General features: G+C 29.6%; 1 protein-coding gene across 1 annotated transcript; it reads right to left on the bottom strand.

Moving 5' to 3' along the window:
• Positions 1–1,904: 1,904 nt before the first annotated feature.
• On the bottom strand, positions 1,905–14,551 carry LOC129976532 (uncharacterized). The gene is made up of 2 exons (XM_056090153.1): positions 14,524–14,551; positions 1,905–2,676 (listed from the first exon to the last, which is right to left on the bottom strand). Exon 2 carries the CDS (start codon positions 2,673–2,675, stop codon positions 2,016–2,018), a length of 660 nt encoding a protein of 219 aa, XP_055946128.1. The 5' UTR covers position 2,676; positions 14,524–14,551; the 3' UTR covers positions 1,905–2,015.
• Between the last annotated feature and the right edge of the window lie 4,604 nt (positions 14,552–19,155).

The raw sequence follows: 19,155 nt of genomic DNA, 5'->3' as shown, positions 1-19,155 counted from the left end.
TAAAATACTTTCGATGTTTCTGTTGTCTATTAGTCGCAAAAGAAATGCTTGATAAAAGAAACATCATTGAACATGATATCAAAAACATCAAACATTAAAATTACATGAATTTCATTTGAAATTACAGGAAATCGCAAACAAGACCCGCGTCATCACGTGTCCCTGCTTAATGATGCAATATAATATTACTTGAAATAAATATAAATCGTCTATATATTCCAACTCTTAACTGCGTCAGAGCTCTTTCTGGATTTAATATTAGCATAATGTATTCTATTAAATGGAAATTTGTCGGTTAACTTAACAATATTTTTTTAGATAATAATGTGAAGCATGCAGTTTTATAGCAGTTTTATCATAATTTATTGCTTGAGAAAGCTCATTTCTAACACGCTCACTTGAAGAATCTGTGTATATCAGTAGATTATATTCATTTTGGAAATATTGTATTATACTGTATTCAAAATAATTATTCATTGACGAATTATATTGTATTCAAAATAGTCTACCACTTTCCTGGCACGTCAAATACTACTTGTATATCCTTCTAGCAGTATTTATTGCTCAAAATTATAATCAGTATTGTAAAGGACTTATGCATGGTACTTTTAAAGATCTAGAGTGTTCAAGTACGGCAGATGTTTCTTGTATTAGAGTGTATAAGCAACACTGAGTAGAAACACCTTAAATAGTCACAAAAAGAAATATTAACAACTTGCTAACAGCATGTCAAGATATTATTAGAATTAGCTGCTAATAGTTTTAAAAATATCAGCTGTTCCTTGCCTTAATGTTTTTATTAGAGAATTTAAATTGTCTACGGACAGAATTATCAACGTTACATCTAAAATTACACTACAATCGTTTCACTGTCGTCTTCACGAATTTCTTTTAACGATCGAAGTGTTGACTATTATTGTAAGTATTTCTGTGATGAAGTTCTCTTAAAATGTGATAAAGGATAAATTTATGTTGCATTTTTCAATAAAAAAAAATCTTTTTAGAATACTCTACTACTCTTAGGATTTTTCCATGAGTTCTAATTCTTCCCGTATAATAGCTTCATTTACACTCTAATGTAACTAGGTTGAGAAATATGGAAATAAAAAATAGAAACTAAATCATCAACGAGTTTTTCAAAACAAACAAATTATTGAATGTAATAAAAACATTTCACTTCCAAAGAAAACTTTTGTAACAAATTAATGTAGCCTCACCGTCTGCAATTATTTGATTTGATTTTCTTCCCTAAATTAAGCAAAAGTCAAATTGGAGAATACTTGATTTAGATAACTGAACACTCATATTTAAACTCATAAATATGCAAATACAGCGCTTACAAATTGGAAATAGCAATTTTAGTAATGATTTCTTTCTCAACATTTTATTTACAAATTAAAAAGATTTTTAAATATTGCTTGCATATTTAAAAATCTTATATCCAAATGAATCCAAAATGAAATAAGAAATCTATTACTATAATAAGTGCTCCTCCTATCAAAAGGTAGTTTAGAAAAGAACTATCAATTGCTTGCAATAATTGTTTTAGCATTCTCGAGTTGGTATCAAAGGATCAAATTACTACCAGCATATTTAATTATCAGGCTTAAGATAGTGATTTTATAATGAGTTTAGTTTCGAATGCTTTCGTGCGTTTTAAAATAAAATTATGAGTTTATCCTTTTTTTCCTCTTGGGAAAATAAGATTTACAGTTTTGATGAAGCAAAAAGTGGTAAATTGCAAGGCTGAAATTGAGCATAAGAACTCTAAATTCTTTCTGAATTCAATGTAAATTGTTTAATAAATCTCAAAAAATTATCCAAACATATAGCCTTAAGTAAAAAATAAATCAGCAAAATAAAGCAAGACTCAACTGTTAGTTTTGCTTTTATTAAATCCAACGTTGGCAGAAAATTGTCAATTTTATTTACATGAATGCTCTTTATTTCATATATTTTGTCATACAATTCTGATTTTAAACCAGATGGAAGCCCGTTTTAAGAGTTATTACATTCTAAGCTCGATAATTTTCCAAATGAGGATAAAAATGTTCCGCTCGATATTTGGCCACTTCTTCAGGTTTCAGAAAATGCACCCACTGCGTAATAAAGGACAAAACATTATTGCTGTGCATTGATTCACCATGAGAACGTTTTTCTCCAAAACCTCTTTTCTCGCCAAAACCACGTTTCTCTCCAAAACCTCTTTTTTCTCCAAATCCTCGTTTTTCTCCAAATCCCCTTTTCTCGCCGAATCCCCTTTTTTCGCCAAATCCTCTTTTTTCACCAAATCCTCTTTTTTCACCAAATCCTCGTTTCTCCCCGAAACCTCTTTTCTCGCCAAAACCTCTTTTTTCACCAAATCCTCTTTTCTCACCGAAACCGCGTTTTTCGCCAAACCCTCTTTTCTCACCAAATCCTCTTTTCTCGCCAAATCCTCGTTTTTCTATGAGCTGATGCTTCCAATCGATAACATCTTCTTCAGTGTCAATGTCGTCTTCCTCAGAGATGCGATTCGACAACGGCACTTCGTCGTGGTCTTTTACGTAAATAAAAGATGGATGGTAGAGTCTCTCTCTCAGGTCTGGAATGTCAGCGTCTTCCAATAAGCAGCATGCCAACTGAATTTCCAGCAATCCTATGATGGTGAGGATAATATCTCTGAATTTTTTCATTCTGAAAAATAAAAACAGTTCTGAAATTGTTTTCAGGGCGAAGATTAAACATGAGATTTAAATCGCTATACGATCAAAAGTCAAATTTTATATATAAAATAAAGGCATGCAGACCTTATTGTATAAGTCTATTTTGTTACGAAAACCTGAAATTCCTTTGGAAAGTTCTTCGGACTCTCCAATTTAGAGCCTGTGGTGCTAAAGTCAACATCTTGCCACCACGAAACTGTATTCAAATGAAGAGCATTGTAATCATGACGAAATTCTACCCAAAGACTATAACGATTCTCACCGGTTCAGACTTCTCTGTCGGAAAATGCAATTTTAGGATAATACTTGTCTGTTGCTCTATCTTTCTATCTTCAACATGGATAACTCAAAGGCGCTTTGGTCTCGACATATGAAATTTGGTACGTGGTCCGAATACAAAATTTGTAGATTTGTTTCAAATTTTGAGTGCCAATACAATGTTTCAAGAGATTTATTTTTCATGAAAAATATTGCCATTTTATAAGCGGGTTAGAAAGAAGGATAACATATTTCTGTTTAACTTCAAAACAACTGTCTAATGTATATTATTATGATATAGTATATCATCTATAACTTATAGAATCTAGATATTTCGAAAAATGTTAAAATCAAAATAACTTTCTTTTTTTTATATTTTTTATGTTCCTATAGGCGCTGATGTTTTTATGCATTTAAGTGGTGTTAAAAATACTGTTATAGATTACGTTTCAATGGAAAGTTGTGGAAAATTGATCTTTTTTCTCTTAGTATTAAGGGGTGTGTACACACTTGAAACTTCGAAAATCCTTCAAAATATCGAACATTTTTTTATTGCTTAATAATGTTCTCTGATCCTTTAGCTTTCAAACGATATCAAGATGTTGTCAATATTAAAAATATTTCTCGAGTTATAATTATTTTTCTTGAGGAGCTTTCATTAAAAACGCTAGTTACGGTTTCTTTAAAACTCACTTTATGAAGAATGATATTTTTTCCACTATGTTGCTTCATTCAAACAATCATAATTCAACAATAAATTAACCAAATACAGTAATTTATGTATCAAAATAATCTGTATAAAATAGCGGGTGTTTTGTGCCTTAATCAAAGTTATATTTATAGAAATAAATTGTTAATAGCTATTTAAAAGTTAAAATTACAGAAAAAATATCGCTTTTTCTATTCATCGTTGATGAAAAAATTGTTATACAAAACTATATTTTTATAACTTGATTGAGGCAGACAACATGAAGACTAATATTAGGCATAATTCCCAACTAGAATTGTGTGCATATACAAATTAGAATTTAAGATATCATGTTTCAAAAAAATATGCTAATTATCTCATTAAATATTAATTAATTAACTAGTAATTAGTGTAATATGGTTTTTTTCTCACTGAAATGAGTTTAAACATATATTAATGACCTACAGTAAAAAAACTGGATTTTTAAAGTTAAAATTTTTAAAAAAAATCTTCTAGTGTGTACGTACACCTTAAAGGGAAACAAATTTCTTATATACATTATATACATCTTATATACATTATAATTAAATTTCATATTAAATCGTGAATTTTTTAGGTATTTCTGATAGATATTTTTCATTCCTTTTAAGCTCTAATTATATCTCGTCTGAGAAAAGAGTATTGAATACGAAAACAAACCAAAGAATCTGTGTTTTGTAGAAGCAACTACAAACAAAATTTGACTGAGGGTATTGCATATGTCCAATAATTTAAAATGTTATTTGTTTTCAAAATTCAATAGAATTTTTTCGAATTTTTTACAGTAATAATAGACACAAGAAATAATGACTTTTTTAATAAATGAATTTCATTCAGAATTACATATATTTTATGAAGGGAAGGAATGGATAGTTTATAATAAAATTAAATTTAAATCGAACAAAATAAAGCTATAAATTTTCTCAAATAATTATATGTTTGATATGACATCATTTTTATGTATTCAATAAGAAAACTAGGCCTAGACAGCCTAGTTCGTAGAGCGTTGGATTCGCATCCTTTGGGTAGTGAGTTTGAACCCCGTAGGCCGAAGACTCTCTGTGTATAAAGTGGCTGGTGCGAGCACATATAAATCTGTCGCGGTCACAAAGTCCTCCGTCGTGACAATACAACTGAGGGTACTGGTTCAGAAGTGATCGTTCTCTGATTCAGGTCTAAATTGCAATCTGTGGATGAGTGAATAAAATGCATAAATGAAGTCAGCCCCGTAAAAAGGATTGTGACACATGAATAACTAAGTCATACTCTTGGACATAGATGGCGCTACCGAAACAAGAGAAGCCACAATTCTCGGCTTAAAATTGCTAACTTAGCAGGCTTGTCTATGACAAGTGTCATAAGAAACGACAACAACAGAATAAGACTAAGTTAAATTAGATTATTGATTTCTCTTCAAACTCAAAAATTACAATAACATATTTTCTATATAATTAATTTAATAAATTGCCGATACCCAACACAAATTTTGTTTTCCATTTACAGCAGAATTTTTAACCCTTTTACTTCTGTCAGAAAACAACCAAAGTACTATAGTTTATCTGCTAAAAAAGTTTACCTGCTTTTTCATTATCAGGTGACTTATACTTTAAAACAGGGCTTTGTTTGAGAGAATGGTACTAGATAGTGTTACTGCATAGAATATGAAATTGCGAAACGTAATCTCGCTGTAGTTTTGTTTTCTATAGGGTGGTTATAATTAAATTTTCCCTATAAACAGCGTCCTACAACGTAAACGAATGAACAGACTGCAATGAAATTTGGTATATAGACGGGATTTCGAAAAGAAAATTTAGCTCCAAAATGTCCACCAGAGGCGCTTTTTCCAGAGGCGCTTTTCCATATTACATTTAACACAATAACGGAAACAATATTAACATTCCAGAACAAGAATGTGAGTAATAAAATGAAAAATCCGGAAAAGCTGGAAACGCAATAACGTTTCAGGCTCGAAGCATCACAACTGATCAGTTACGATCTGCTGTTGAGGACACTGTCCATCGACTTCAGGGTTTGCAGGAGAAGGTCACATGGGACACCTTTCCCTACATCGTCCTAGGAACAAATGCTCCTCGTGTGCATAATCTGTTTTGTTTCTGTAAATTGAATTTTTTTTTTTTCTCAAACAGCGCACTGTTATTTTTTTTCCCTTACCTTCATTAATGTGGTTCGGTTACAAGATGACAATAAGTGCTAATATTGTTTCTTTATTCCGTTTTGGTCGTTTATTGTGTTAAAAGTAATGTTTTACTGGAAAAAACGCCTTCTTGTGAATATTTTGAACCTTTTTTTATCGAAATTCCGTGAGCGCATCTCGTGTATAGTCTACATACCGAATTTCGTTGCAATTAGGGGTTGCAATACCGGTATACCGGGATACCGAATACCGGTATTTTGAGCCATTTGTACAATTTTGTAATACCGGTATTCACAAGTTTAAATACCGGTTTTTCGGTATTTACTAGAAATTTTTAAAATTGTCTCCACTATATGTTCAGGTATCGCGAACATAGCAAAATAGTATACGTTTTTGTTTTTATGTTTCCATAACGGGGGAAATTAATTAGCTAATGAATAGCTTAATTAATTGCTTAAATCTAAATTAGTGAAACATGGATTATCCCTGAAAGAAAATATTGTATCCATAACGACTGATGGAGCAACAATTATGAAAAAAGTTGGAAAGTTGATTGGTGCAAATCAGCAGGAGTGCTATGCACATGGAATTCAATTAGATGTATTATACCAAAAAAATAAAGAACAGAAGAATCCAAATACTGTGGATATGGAAATTTTGCATTCCATTTTTGAAAAGAGCAAGAGTGATAATGATAATGACAATGTAATTGTTGAAGAAGATATTGCTAATGAAGATGACATATTAACCTATTAAGAATTGCTTTCTATAATTTATAAAGTTCGAAAAATTGTTAAGATATTTAAACGTTCCCCTATAAAAAGGATATATTACTAACTGAATATAAAACTAACTAACTGAATACTATACTATACTAACGTATACTATAATACGTATACTAACTGAAAATAAAACAGAATATATGTTAATATTAGATTCTAAAACAAGTTGGAATAGTTTACTCATAATGATGGAACGATTTTTGAAACTGAGAAATCCAATCCAAAAAGCAATAATCGACTTAAACCTGTAAATTAATTTTTCAGATAGTGAATTCGACTTAATATCCAGAACTATATCAGTTCTATTTCCAATAAAACTGACTATTGAAGCATTATGTCGGAGATATTCTAATTTATTAACAGCTAATGCAACAATAAATTTCATGTTGCAGTCACTGAATGAACAGCACACATCACTATCTGAAGAATTATATATTACATTGAAAAATCGCACAGAAGAAAGGCATACCGAAATAGAAAATGTCTTATGGTATTTACATAATTATAATGATTTTAAAAATGAAAATGAAAAAGAAGAAAAGAAAATAACAAATTCAAATCTGATTAAGTTTAGAGTAAATTTTCTTAAAATTTTTTACCCACAAACCTAGCCACATTCAGAAGAATTCGGTTCAATTATCGAAGATTAGGATGTCACTACTGTCGATAGTGAAAAGGAATTGTCTCTTGAACAAAAATTAGAATTTGCGATAAATAAAAAAATTTCAACGAACCAAAATACAATACAGAAATCAGGTATTTCCAAAACCATCCGACGAGAAATCGACTTATTTGAAGATGAGGGATTTAGAGGTAAATGCTTGGAAAAAGTACATCGCGCATTGCTAACAGTACCACCAATTAGCGTAGATGCCGAAAGAGCGTTTTCGACAGCTGGTAATTTTTACACAAAATTACTTTTCAGGCTTAATGACAGTACAATTGATGCATGATGATTTTTAAGATCACATTTCAAAAATTTGTAATAGTACCACAGACTGAATAGTGATATTTATTCTTTTTTTGTGATTTAAATAAATAAGATGTTTTTTTTACATTTTTGTGATTATATACTGTTATAATTTATAAGTTACAAATTATTTTTTGTGATATTTACACTCTCTAACAAAACTGGCAAATAAAATAAAGAAACGCCTGTGTTTTCTTTCTTTTTCTAAAATTTCTGATACCGGTATTAAAATCGGTATCCCGGTATTAAGATTTAAAAAATACCGAATACCGGTATTGAAATTTTGGTCCGGTATTGCAATCCCTAGTTGCAATCCGTTCACCCGTTTGCGTTGTAGGATGCTGTTTATAGGGGAAGTTTAATTATAACCACCCTGCACTTTTATTGAGTGATATTTTGTTAGTTCTCCTCAATGTACATTTTTATTCAAAGGTCTCTATTCAGCAGTTATTTGTGCGACTTCTTGCAAGATTAGCATGCTTTGCTTTAAGGAACTTTCAGGAAAATCTGTCTTCGAGGAATGATTATAAAATTGTGATTAAATAGTGATATTCAAATTAACGCCAGTAAAGTTTTCATTTAAAATCGTGTTTTTGATTAACGCCAATTTTCAATTAGTGCCAATAAAGCTTAGATTTAAAATCAAGTTTTTGATTAGCGCCAGCAAAGCTTGGGTTGAAAATCAAATTTTAGATTAGTGATGTACCCTTACTGGATAATTACTTTTAACATATAATTCCTGTCAGATTATATGCTAAGAATATATTATATGTTTTGAATATTATGATGAAATTTGTTCTTTAGCATTTGTAGTTTCAATAAAATGGTCTCTGAAAATCCTGAATACATTCAACTATTCAAAAGAAAAGTTTTAAAATTTTAACACAAATTCAGAAAAATGAAAAAAAGTGACTCTGTATACATAGCTACTGGTAGACTGCAAGTTCGGAAAGATCCTGATAATTTAAGTGAAGAATCCGCCAAAAAATACATCACTATGAGATTCAGATCAAACAAATATTTATGAAATCTGAATAAAAATAAAAGCATCTACAATCCTTCCAATTACCTACCCCAACATTCAACTCTTTAATTGATTGTTATATCGATATGGGAACATTGAACTTTCAATGTTAGCTGACCGAGGACTGCGTTGCCGCAATTTTCTAAAAATAAAGATAATGGCCAACATTTTGGAATTCCCACAGTACATGGCTTTCTAAATGGAGATTGTAATTTAATTCTTTAAAAGCCCACTTAGTTGGAACAGATTTATTTAATGAGCTTGATAAATGTCTTTAGAAACAATTAAGAAAATTAAGATTATAATAAAGCTGTTATGCTGCTGGAACAGAGATTTTACAAAAAAGAACGACACAAATGACCATGAGAAATTCCCTATTTAAGCTTTCTAGTGATTTTAAAAGATTGAGTCGTGTTTGATTGTTTCTGGTTTATTGATCCATTTCCTGACTGTACTCTGTCAAAAATGATTTAAGTACTAGTAATATGAAATTCAAATTAATGTCGAAAGTGTGGAATCACTAGAAATTTCGTCTCATACTTTTGACTTAACGCTATCTCCTGTGATTTCAAAGAAGCTAGAGATGGATTTAGTAACTGAATTTAAGTCCTTGACCTACAAATGTACTTAACTTCCGAATTAGATGGCATATCTTACTTAGGACATTTATTATTATTTTGATTCCTAATAATAATATAAAGGTACTTGCGATATTGAAACGTTTTCCTTGTGATTTTTGAATTTAAAGTTATTTAATTTCTTCACTTGATTTTTAATTAAAATTTTAAAATTCAGTAGTTAGATACGCGAATCAAACTCGTCATTGTATGCGAAGGTGTAATAAAGAGTGCGAAGAGGATGATTCCACTAGTGATGTGATTGATTTCCTAAACAAATAGTTTATCTCGTAAAAAAAACTAATTTTGTTTTCTGAGAGAGAGAGAGAGAGAGAGAGAAATGCAATCAATCGAAGCCCAAGTACATTACTTTAATACTGCATTCGAAGAACAGAAAGCTTAATTCATAGTCATTGCGTTCATTTTTTTTTGTCTGATATAGATATTGTTTCTAATTTTTATAAGCTATTTTTTTCCTTTCTTAGATGGACATATTCGCCGTAATTTACAAATCATTGGTATTGTCTCTGATGAAAGAAAGCATTGAGATAGAATCTACACACTCGTAGTAAAAAGTGATTTCATATAATTAATACCGAATAGATAGAAAAAGATTTTGCAAATAAAATGCTTTCGAAGTAAAATAGCATTATTCTGGGAAGAAATTTTATATTAGAGTGTCCCATAAGTTTCTTATCTATTTCTAATATGAAATGAATACACAAAATTTCCTGTTTAAGATATTATTCATTTTGTTATATAAGAAACCTTTTGCTCTATTAGTTTTTCCCATCTTTTAGGAAGCCTCATTATGACTTCTTTCCAAAATTGTTGCACTTTGGACAAGAAATAATCCTCGAGGCGCTCTTTTATTTCGCTGATGAATTTAAAGCGCTTATCGCGAAGAGAATTTTTTAAGGACAGAAAGAAGTAATAATCAGATGAAGCGAGATCTGGAGAATAGGCAGGATGCGGTGAAACATCCCAATCAAACTGTAAGAGCTTTTCTCTTACGACAAATGCAGTATGTGGTCTCGCGTTGTCATGATGAAAACGCTCGCCGCTTCATTAATTCTGGCTGTTTTTTTACTATGACAGCTTTCAATTGATCCTGTTGATGACAGTATTTTGTAGAATTTATTGTTTCACCTTGAGGATGGAGCTCATAAAAAGTTACACCTTTCCAATCCCATCAAATGGATAAAAACTTTTTTGGGGTGTAGTTCCGACTTGGGGTATAGTAGAGCTTTGGTACGAGCTGAAACTGATGACATATACGGCTAATAAATAAGCCTGCATGTTTGCACAAGCAGAGCCAAATAAGGCCATTCATAGAGCGATGAGAAAGAAATTTTTGGAACCCCTAATACAAGAACGATCGATTTTTTCGCGTGTTCTGTATAAAAAATGTCTTACCACACTGATCCTAAACACACATATTTGTCTATCAGTTTTTAATCTTTTATTACAATCAGTAAAAGTACTCTAAAAAAGTTCGAAATTAATTCTTTCGTTCAGGTTTGGTCCTCGTTTTGCCTTAATTTTATAATTATGGCGATAAATGCACTTATGTGTGCACTGTGAGAAATCAGATTTCAGAATCCCATAAATGCAATCTAGCATTTTTGAAGGAATTGCTGAAATGTTTATGAAGGAACTGTTTTCCATTAGTGGTTTTTTTTATTTAGTTACTTTGATATCATTTTTTTACTCCTTATAAATTCTAAATCTGTTAATCAAACAAATCGGATTAATTCCATAAGAAACAAAATGTTTATTCCTCAAAATTCAAAAGATTTTTTACTCAGTCATGCCAATTTAACTATTTTCTAGAGCTATATAAATTAATTTAAAATTTAATGTCTATAAATTATTATTTTCAACTGAATAGATTTTTAACAACTAATATTGTTTATAAAATTTTTCTGTGATTGCTATTTTGGTCCGTATTGTTAAAACGGTGTGTTGCTATTGGTTGATAAATAGAAAAATAATCACAAAATTTGAGCAACATTTTCATTCTATAGAATTGTTATTGTGCAGTCTGAAATAATATCTCTTGACACGACACTTTACTGCTTACTTTCGCAAAAAAAATTTAAAAAAAAAAAAAAAGAAAAAAATTGAGCAAATATTGCTGAAAAATTTCTTTCTATTATGAGAATGTTCCAAATTTATGATTCTGATATTTAATATTTTATACTTCTACGCTATAATTAAACAAATTTCAAATTAACAAAACGAAAATTTTCAATTTTAATTCTTAGAAATGCCATATTTGATACATTAAGACGACACATTTTAGAGACTATTCATAAATTTTGCAAAACTTGACTAATCCGAACATTGATTGAATTTTAATTCGTCAGCAACTTGAACTTTCTTTGATGTTTTACTATTTCTATGAATATAATGCTAAATTCGATTTTATCTTGACTAATTCGAAGCCAAAACTAGATTTTATGAAAAATTATCTTTATTTATGAACTGAATTGTATGAATGATTTTATTTTCTTCGTATTTAATTATAATCATTGATAATGTAAAAATTATTAAATTCAATAAGCAATAAGACGATTCTCACACTTTTTATTAATATTTGAGCACGTTAGATGTGAATTATATGGCTTATTTTGAAATTGTAATGGGCAATAATTTTGTTCCACAATGCTTCAATTGTTATAAAACGCTTATTGAATTTATTTATTAAAGTTATACTATCATAGTTATTAACTCTAAATTATATTCTTTATTAATTTTGCATCAAAATTATCTACTGTTTGATACATCACTTATTTGCTATAAAAATATTGAATTATAAAAGTAAATTTTTACAAGCATTTTTTTAAAAAATGCCATTTTCTTTAGAAGTTTGTAAAATAAATCGTGCTTGCATTTCTTTGCATCGTTAAATCTACGCGATAAGGAGCGTTTTCGTAAATAAAGAGATTAAGGCGACTTAAAATTTCCTCTTGCGGGGAGATAAAATCAATATTAGGCAGTCAGAAAGGTTGATTTATCTTGTCTTTTAGGAAGTTACCAACGCTTTCTTTATTGCAATATTCTGAAACCCACGTTCTATCTGTTTCTTTACATACTTCGAAGCTCTACATTGAAACTACAATGTGACTTAGTGCAAAATATCAGTTCATATGTTTTGGATATTAACGGGGGTGCCAAAAAAGAAAACAGTTTTAGTTTCAGAAACGCAGTTCTAACATTAAGACTGGAAGATGTTTGTAATATCATCTGGCTCACAACGTTATTCTAATCGTATGCGAGTTGAATAAATTCGCACAATTTAAAGAAACTCCGACACAATAACTACAATAATTTATTACAATGACCAGTTCCATCTATAAACTATTATACAATGCTCAAGACCCGCGCAAATGTGGTATTAAAATTGCAAGCATAGCAATCTTAGGTTTGAGTACTTTTGAATGCAAACTTGTTATTTTTTTATCGAAATTATGCATCATTTTAAACCTTGATTTAATTTCATTTGATTTAGAATTATTGAGCTGAGAGTTTTAATCGATGTTTTGCTCATTTCCTGATGTGATAGACTTTTCAAATATCACTCACTTGATTGATTTGTCCTCGTTGATAATACATTATTTAATTATTTCATATGCCAATTAATATATTCATTAAATTATTCCTTATTCTATATGAGTGACGCCAGTTGTGGTGAATTCGTTAGAAAAGAAAATAAGACACTTCTTTATTTATAATAATAAATTATAGCTGAAAATTTTGAAAAAGAAATGAAACAATAAAATCTTTTGTTTTGTACACTAATAAATACACATTAGAAAATAGTTTTTGTTCAAAGCATTTTATCTAAAATTGACATCTTCGTTCAAGTTAATATTGAAGTATATGCTATTCCGGATAAAAGTAAAAATATTATGTTATGATCATTTAATTAAGGCAGAAGCTCTAATAGAATTCTGAAATTATGCTTTCTTAATTGCTCAAATTAAAAAAATAAATAAATTATTATTACAAAAATATAAAAGTATAATTTTCGCCACGTGTCTACATGAAATGAAATAAATATGAAACTATGATTTTTCTAAAAATTAAATGTAAAGAAAAGTTTTCAATGACTTTTACAATATCTATATTATTAATTCAATAAATAAGCTTTATTTAAGACAAACATTTTTTAATATATATACTTATAATTCAAGGCCTAACGACTGTTTTGTAAACTCTTAATAATAGAAAAAAATGCTTTAAAATGTTATAAAGGAAGTAAATAATTATATTATATGTAGCTAGGGTCTATAAATGCTCTATAAATGAAGAATTCTTAGCTTTCTTCTAGATCCTCTCCTCTGGGATTAATATTTAACCAAACATTTTTCAGGACTAATATTTTAAATAAAAAGTTTCCCTTCAATCAATTAAGTCAGTCACTTCATCATTTTTGAAGTGTATTTATAGACCGAAACAAGATAAAATATTGTTATTCATGTCATTTAAATCCTTCTGAAAGTGAAACTAGAAACTGAATTTTATGAGGAATCTAAGAAATTTTTGTTGAATAAGTCTTGAGATATTACATAAATTATGGGAGTTATTCTATAGTACACATAACGATTCTTTTTTCAGCACTCATATTTTTTTAAAAAAAATGCTTGGTTTCAGAAAAAAATAATTTTATATCAATTGCAGTTTAATCATTTCCCACTTTATTTTAAAGTTGAAATTTTGCTAGAGCTCACAGATAATTAGAGAGATATATATAAAGAGCATTACGGGTTTAAGGATTTTATAACAGCATGAGTGAATTATATGACTATCAAAATTTGAACCTTAAAAAAATTTTGATGAAGAAGCTATTGAAAGACAAGTTACATAAAGCATTTAATTGACAATTATAAGTTACATAAAGTATTTAATTGACAATAACAAGTTACAGAAAGTATTTAATTGACAATTTTAAAGAGTCTTAAGAATGGCGAACCAACTGGTCGCCAAAGACGGCAAGTATAAAATAATTGTAGATATGAAATGTAATCGCATAGTAAATACGAACCTAATGCGCTGAGAAGCTTAATACCTAGCAGGTGTTTTATTACACACCTCATTAAGAAATTCATAAATAATGCTAAATATAACAATATAACCGAACCGAAGGAAGGAAAATAGAATAAAATATAGCAGAATACAAAACATGTAACTAGAAATATATAAAACTACAATTTAAACTAATATATAGATTTAAAAAAAATGATCATTTTTTTTTTTAAAAAAAAGCAACCAATACCTACTTTGCTTCTCCTACTGTGAATTCTGAGGACTGAGTGACTTATGCAACTCTCATGTAACATAGTCTGCTTTATATATCTAACTGGTGGACAATTTTTTTTATAAATGACATAATGACATTTTGCAATGCAATTTCGTCATCTTTAAACATGGATTTTAGCGAAACACTGTCTGAAAAAGCAATTTATCTTCAGGGAATTTGAAAAGGAAATGGAAGTGGTGAATTTAATTTCAGATTAAATCTTTCAAATAAATTTTCAGTCTCCAAGGGTTTTGAGAAGCGCTGAAATGAATATCATTCATTACAAGTGGATTTGGTTTAGAAAACATAAATTAATGCATCTGACGGAAGCAGGATTCGAAAGCAATCAGGATTCAGAAAATTTCGATCTATTCATAGCAACGGCTTTATAATTCGAGAGGAGTGAAATGTTAAGATTCGTGTTGGATTTAAAAAGAATGGATACAGTGTAAGGATAATGTTTCATTTCGGTTTAAAATAGATCGCAGCATTTAAATTAACAAATATTGGGATATGATTCAGGTACTTTTGTGTTATCTTTCGCTGGGATTATTCTAAAAGATATTGTTTGAATTGAAATGTATTGAAAGTTTAGTATGTAAGAATCTTGTGACCACGGTTCAAAATTATGACATTTCTTTTAAATTACACCTTGTGTTTAAAAATTGCGCATTAATTTAATCAAACTAACTCTCACAAAAGTTCGCAGCATTAATAGATTTTCATACCCTTACAGACAACGTATAAGCTTGAATCAAGACGAAACAAAATCCACCTTCATCTTGTGGTCTGCAGTCAAGATTCTTTTTTTTTTTTTTTTTTGTTAAATTTTGTAAAAATTTATTATTATCTTGTTAATGAAAATAATACAAACTTAATTCTCAAACTATCTATAAATAATTTAATTTTAAATACTTGCAGAAAGTTTTCATTGTTGTCTATATAGTGCATTTTGTTGTTTATTATCAATATGAAATCATTCTTACTAGTCAATACAAGCGAGAAATTCACTCACTCAATTGAAAGTTCCGAGAAAATCGCGAGAAGCCTCATTACTTTCTTTTTTATTTTCGAAGTATCTTTCTCAGAATAAAAATTTTCACCAATTTTGAAAGACTAATTAATCCAAAATTGACTGATTTTGACGAAATTTTTTAACCTCTCAAAAACTATTAATAAATTTTATTGAAGTAAATAAATGTGCTCATTTGCTACTCATAACTGTTTCTTTTCGTAATTTCAATCAAATTCGCTTTGTTTCACGGTAGATGTAAAGTATGCAAAAATTGAAATTTTATTTTTTTGATTTGCGGAAATTAAAGCTTACAAAATTTAATTTTCTCAAAAAAAAATAAGACTATTTTCTTTTTTCTTTTTTTTTAATGTTGCTTCTTATTCCTTTTTTCAATATTTGTTTGCGAATTTTGTCTTTTGAATAATTCACATTAAGAGCTTTGTCAAATAAAGGATTCGATTTTAGATATCTAATTATTTTTTTAAAAAAATACTTTTTCAATTTTTTATAATTTTTTTAGAAATTATCAGATGTTTTCTCGCTTTTATGTCTTTTGAATTTTTCTAATATATTTTTTTTAGGAATGGATGAATATATATATATATATATATATATATATATATATATATATATATATATATATATATATATATATATATATATATATATATATATATATATATATAGGGTGCGGCATTTTAATATAACTTGATTAAAAATTTTAAAAATTAACCAATTATAACAAATGATAATAAGACTTTTACTGATAAATAGATTTAATTGGTTTCAAAATGGCCGGCTTTTGCAGTGATGGAGAGGCCAAACGCTTATTGAAATTTTCAGCAATGGCTTCTACCTTTAATCCATCGCATTCCCGCCAAAGCCATTGCTTTAGAGAGTCCAAACTTTTATGTCGTCTAGTGCAAGTCGTAGACTCCAAAATAAACCATACACTTTAATCATTGGATTGAGATTTGGCGAGTATTGTGCCCACTTTCCAGATGATTTCACGTCCGGAAAATGCGTATTGCACAACTCTTCTGCCTTTTTAGCCTTGTGAGCTGGTGCAGAGTCTTGTTGAAACTCTCACTTACAATGCCGAAATGCGTTTTGGCCCATGAAAATATAACAGCTTCTAGAATGCCCCAATGGAACACTTTTGAAATTATTTTAGCTCCCTCGTCCACAAAAACCAGAGATGTTTTGCAGCTTTCACAAATTCCACCCCAAACCATGACCGACTTTGGATTTTTGCGATGTTCAACAATTGCTGAATTGCTTGGTGCGTCTACAGACCAGATCCTGTAGTTCTAGGAGTTACGAGCTTTTGGACGGTAAAGAGCTTCTCATTAGTGAAAAAGAATCTCTATCAGTGCTGACCCGTTTCAAAAGCTTTCGGCGTCTTTGGAGCCTCACGAGTTTATTTTCTTCAGTGAGTAGCTGAACATTTTCGACCTTGTAAGGCTTCCGTCCAAGCTCTGATTTTGCTATTCGTTGCACAGATCGGTCCCTTATTTCCAGTTCATGAGCGATCTTTGTCATGGAAACCTTCGAATTCCGTTGAACTCGATTTTGATAACCTTATAGCTACTGAAAGAATTCACCATACGTTTTATTTCCCTTCCTGGACTTTGACCATCATTGCCAAGCCCTTTGAAACAATAGATTGCATCAGACAATGTTTGCCGAGGCACATTAAGCAAACGAACTACTTTATACAGTTCGGTTTCCAACTTTAAAATAGCATATCTTTTGCTTGGCATTGTAAAAAAGGCTAATAAACAGTACATAAACTAAAAGATACATCATAAAATATATTATAATTGAAGTGGCAGACAAAAAGAAATGAACAAAAATTAAAAAGAAATTAATGAACTTCTATTCTATAATGTAATAACTTTATCCGATTTTTTTTTTTTTTTTTTTGCCGCACCCTGTACAAGTGACTACAAATTCTGCAAATTTTTACTAAAATTTGAAATCTTTTTCTTAAATAAAAGTTATCAGATATCTTCTAATATATTAAATTTTTTTATGAAGCAATGTCCATTTTATTTCTTAAAACACTGAAATCTTTGCTTAAATACCTGTACTTTTCTTGAAGGAATTCAAATAAATTTCAAGAACAAAACGATGCTCTTTAGAATGTAATCCGAAAGAAAAATAAAACTCATTTAATAACTTGCGAATGATGGAACATTTCAAACAGAAAATGCAAAAGGAAAATGTAAGTAAAAATTGCGGATTTTATCTCATTTTTCCTTTGTAAGGAAAAGAATCTAATTGCCTTCGAATCATTTCAAATTCTTAGTAAAGCAGGTACAGATAAATTATCAGTAACGAAAAAATTACCGGACTACTGGCCTAGGGGTAGCGGGTCTTCCTTGTGCTCTAGGCGCCCCGGTTAGAGCGTAGTTGTTCTTTACTCTTCGTTTTATCTGTGGAGTGTGTGAAAGCATTGTAACCCCTGTAAAAAAGGGTTGTGCAGTGAGTGTCATCTTCATATGAACGAGAAGTCAGACTTCTGCCTTCGGGTGCTCAGGGGTCTTTACCCTCAGGACCACTGCACCCTTGTTTCCATTGCAACGCGGACATGATTTCATCAATGAAAGAAGGGGGGGGGGATGTCTGTTGTGCAAAGGCATTCAGTAACAATACATTTCGTGCTTCACTCTGTTGGAGAATTGGAAATCCTAAATTCAAATTATTAACAGTCCTAATTTAGAAATTTCAAATGATATTTTTTTTCTATCAGACTAAATTTTTCAATAATTTTTTTTTAGTCTTAATGATAGTTAAATATTAAATCATGTGACATTATTTTTTGTATAAATTCTATTTTTACAGAAACTGAAATTATTAACTTTTCAGAAATAAATATCAAGTGCGAAAATATAAGCAATTAAAATTCTTTATCAACGTCAATAGAAATATATTTTTTAAAGAAAATAATCAAAAAAAATATTAATAAATAATCTGCATCGTGAAATTAATCTGCGAATAAGAAAGGAAAATAAATATTTATTTGTATACAATACTATCCTTCAAATTTGAAAGTCTGTATCTGTGAATCATTCCTCCTCTCCCCCCCCCCCAAAATAAACGCCTCATTTTGCATAATATCAGGTGAACTATTTAAAGTCTCATTTGTTTTGCGATATTTGTCGCTTAAAGCAACTCTCATTGAAGTGAAGAATTTTGTTGTTTGCTTTCGACTGGCGTCGATTTGCAACATTTACAATATAAAAAGCATTTATTATTGAATATGCTTTAATAAAATCATTTAAGACTAAAGCGTGTTTTGACTAAAAAAAAAAGGGAATTTATTCCTGCTATTGTATATAATAATACACTTACGGGAGTAAATTTTTTTCGTCCCTGTAGTAAAAAATCTGGGAAAAAGCTCAATTTGATGAGTCATTTCCTCCTCTACTCTCCAAATCTAATTAGTAATACATTTGATATAAATTTGATAATATTTGATTAAAAATTAAAAAAATCTGCAAAATGAGCCGTCGAATAATATGATAACTTAATTAGTTCAGAAGTAAATTTTTCATAGTTGCAAATTTGGAAAAAATATTTTTTTTTCGTTCT

The sequence above is a fragment of the Argiope bruennichi genome, chromosome 7 (assembly GCF_947563725.1).
Source record: "Argiope bruennichi chromosome 7, qqArgBrue1.1, whole genome shotgun sequence".
Taxonomy (NCBI): domain Eukaryota; kingdom Metazoa; phylum Arthropoda; class Arachnida; order Araneae; family Araneidae; genus Argiope; species Argiope bruennichi.
This window is presented reverse-complemented; position numbering and strand designations above follow the sequence as displayed.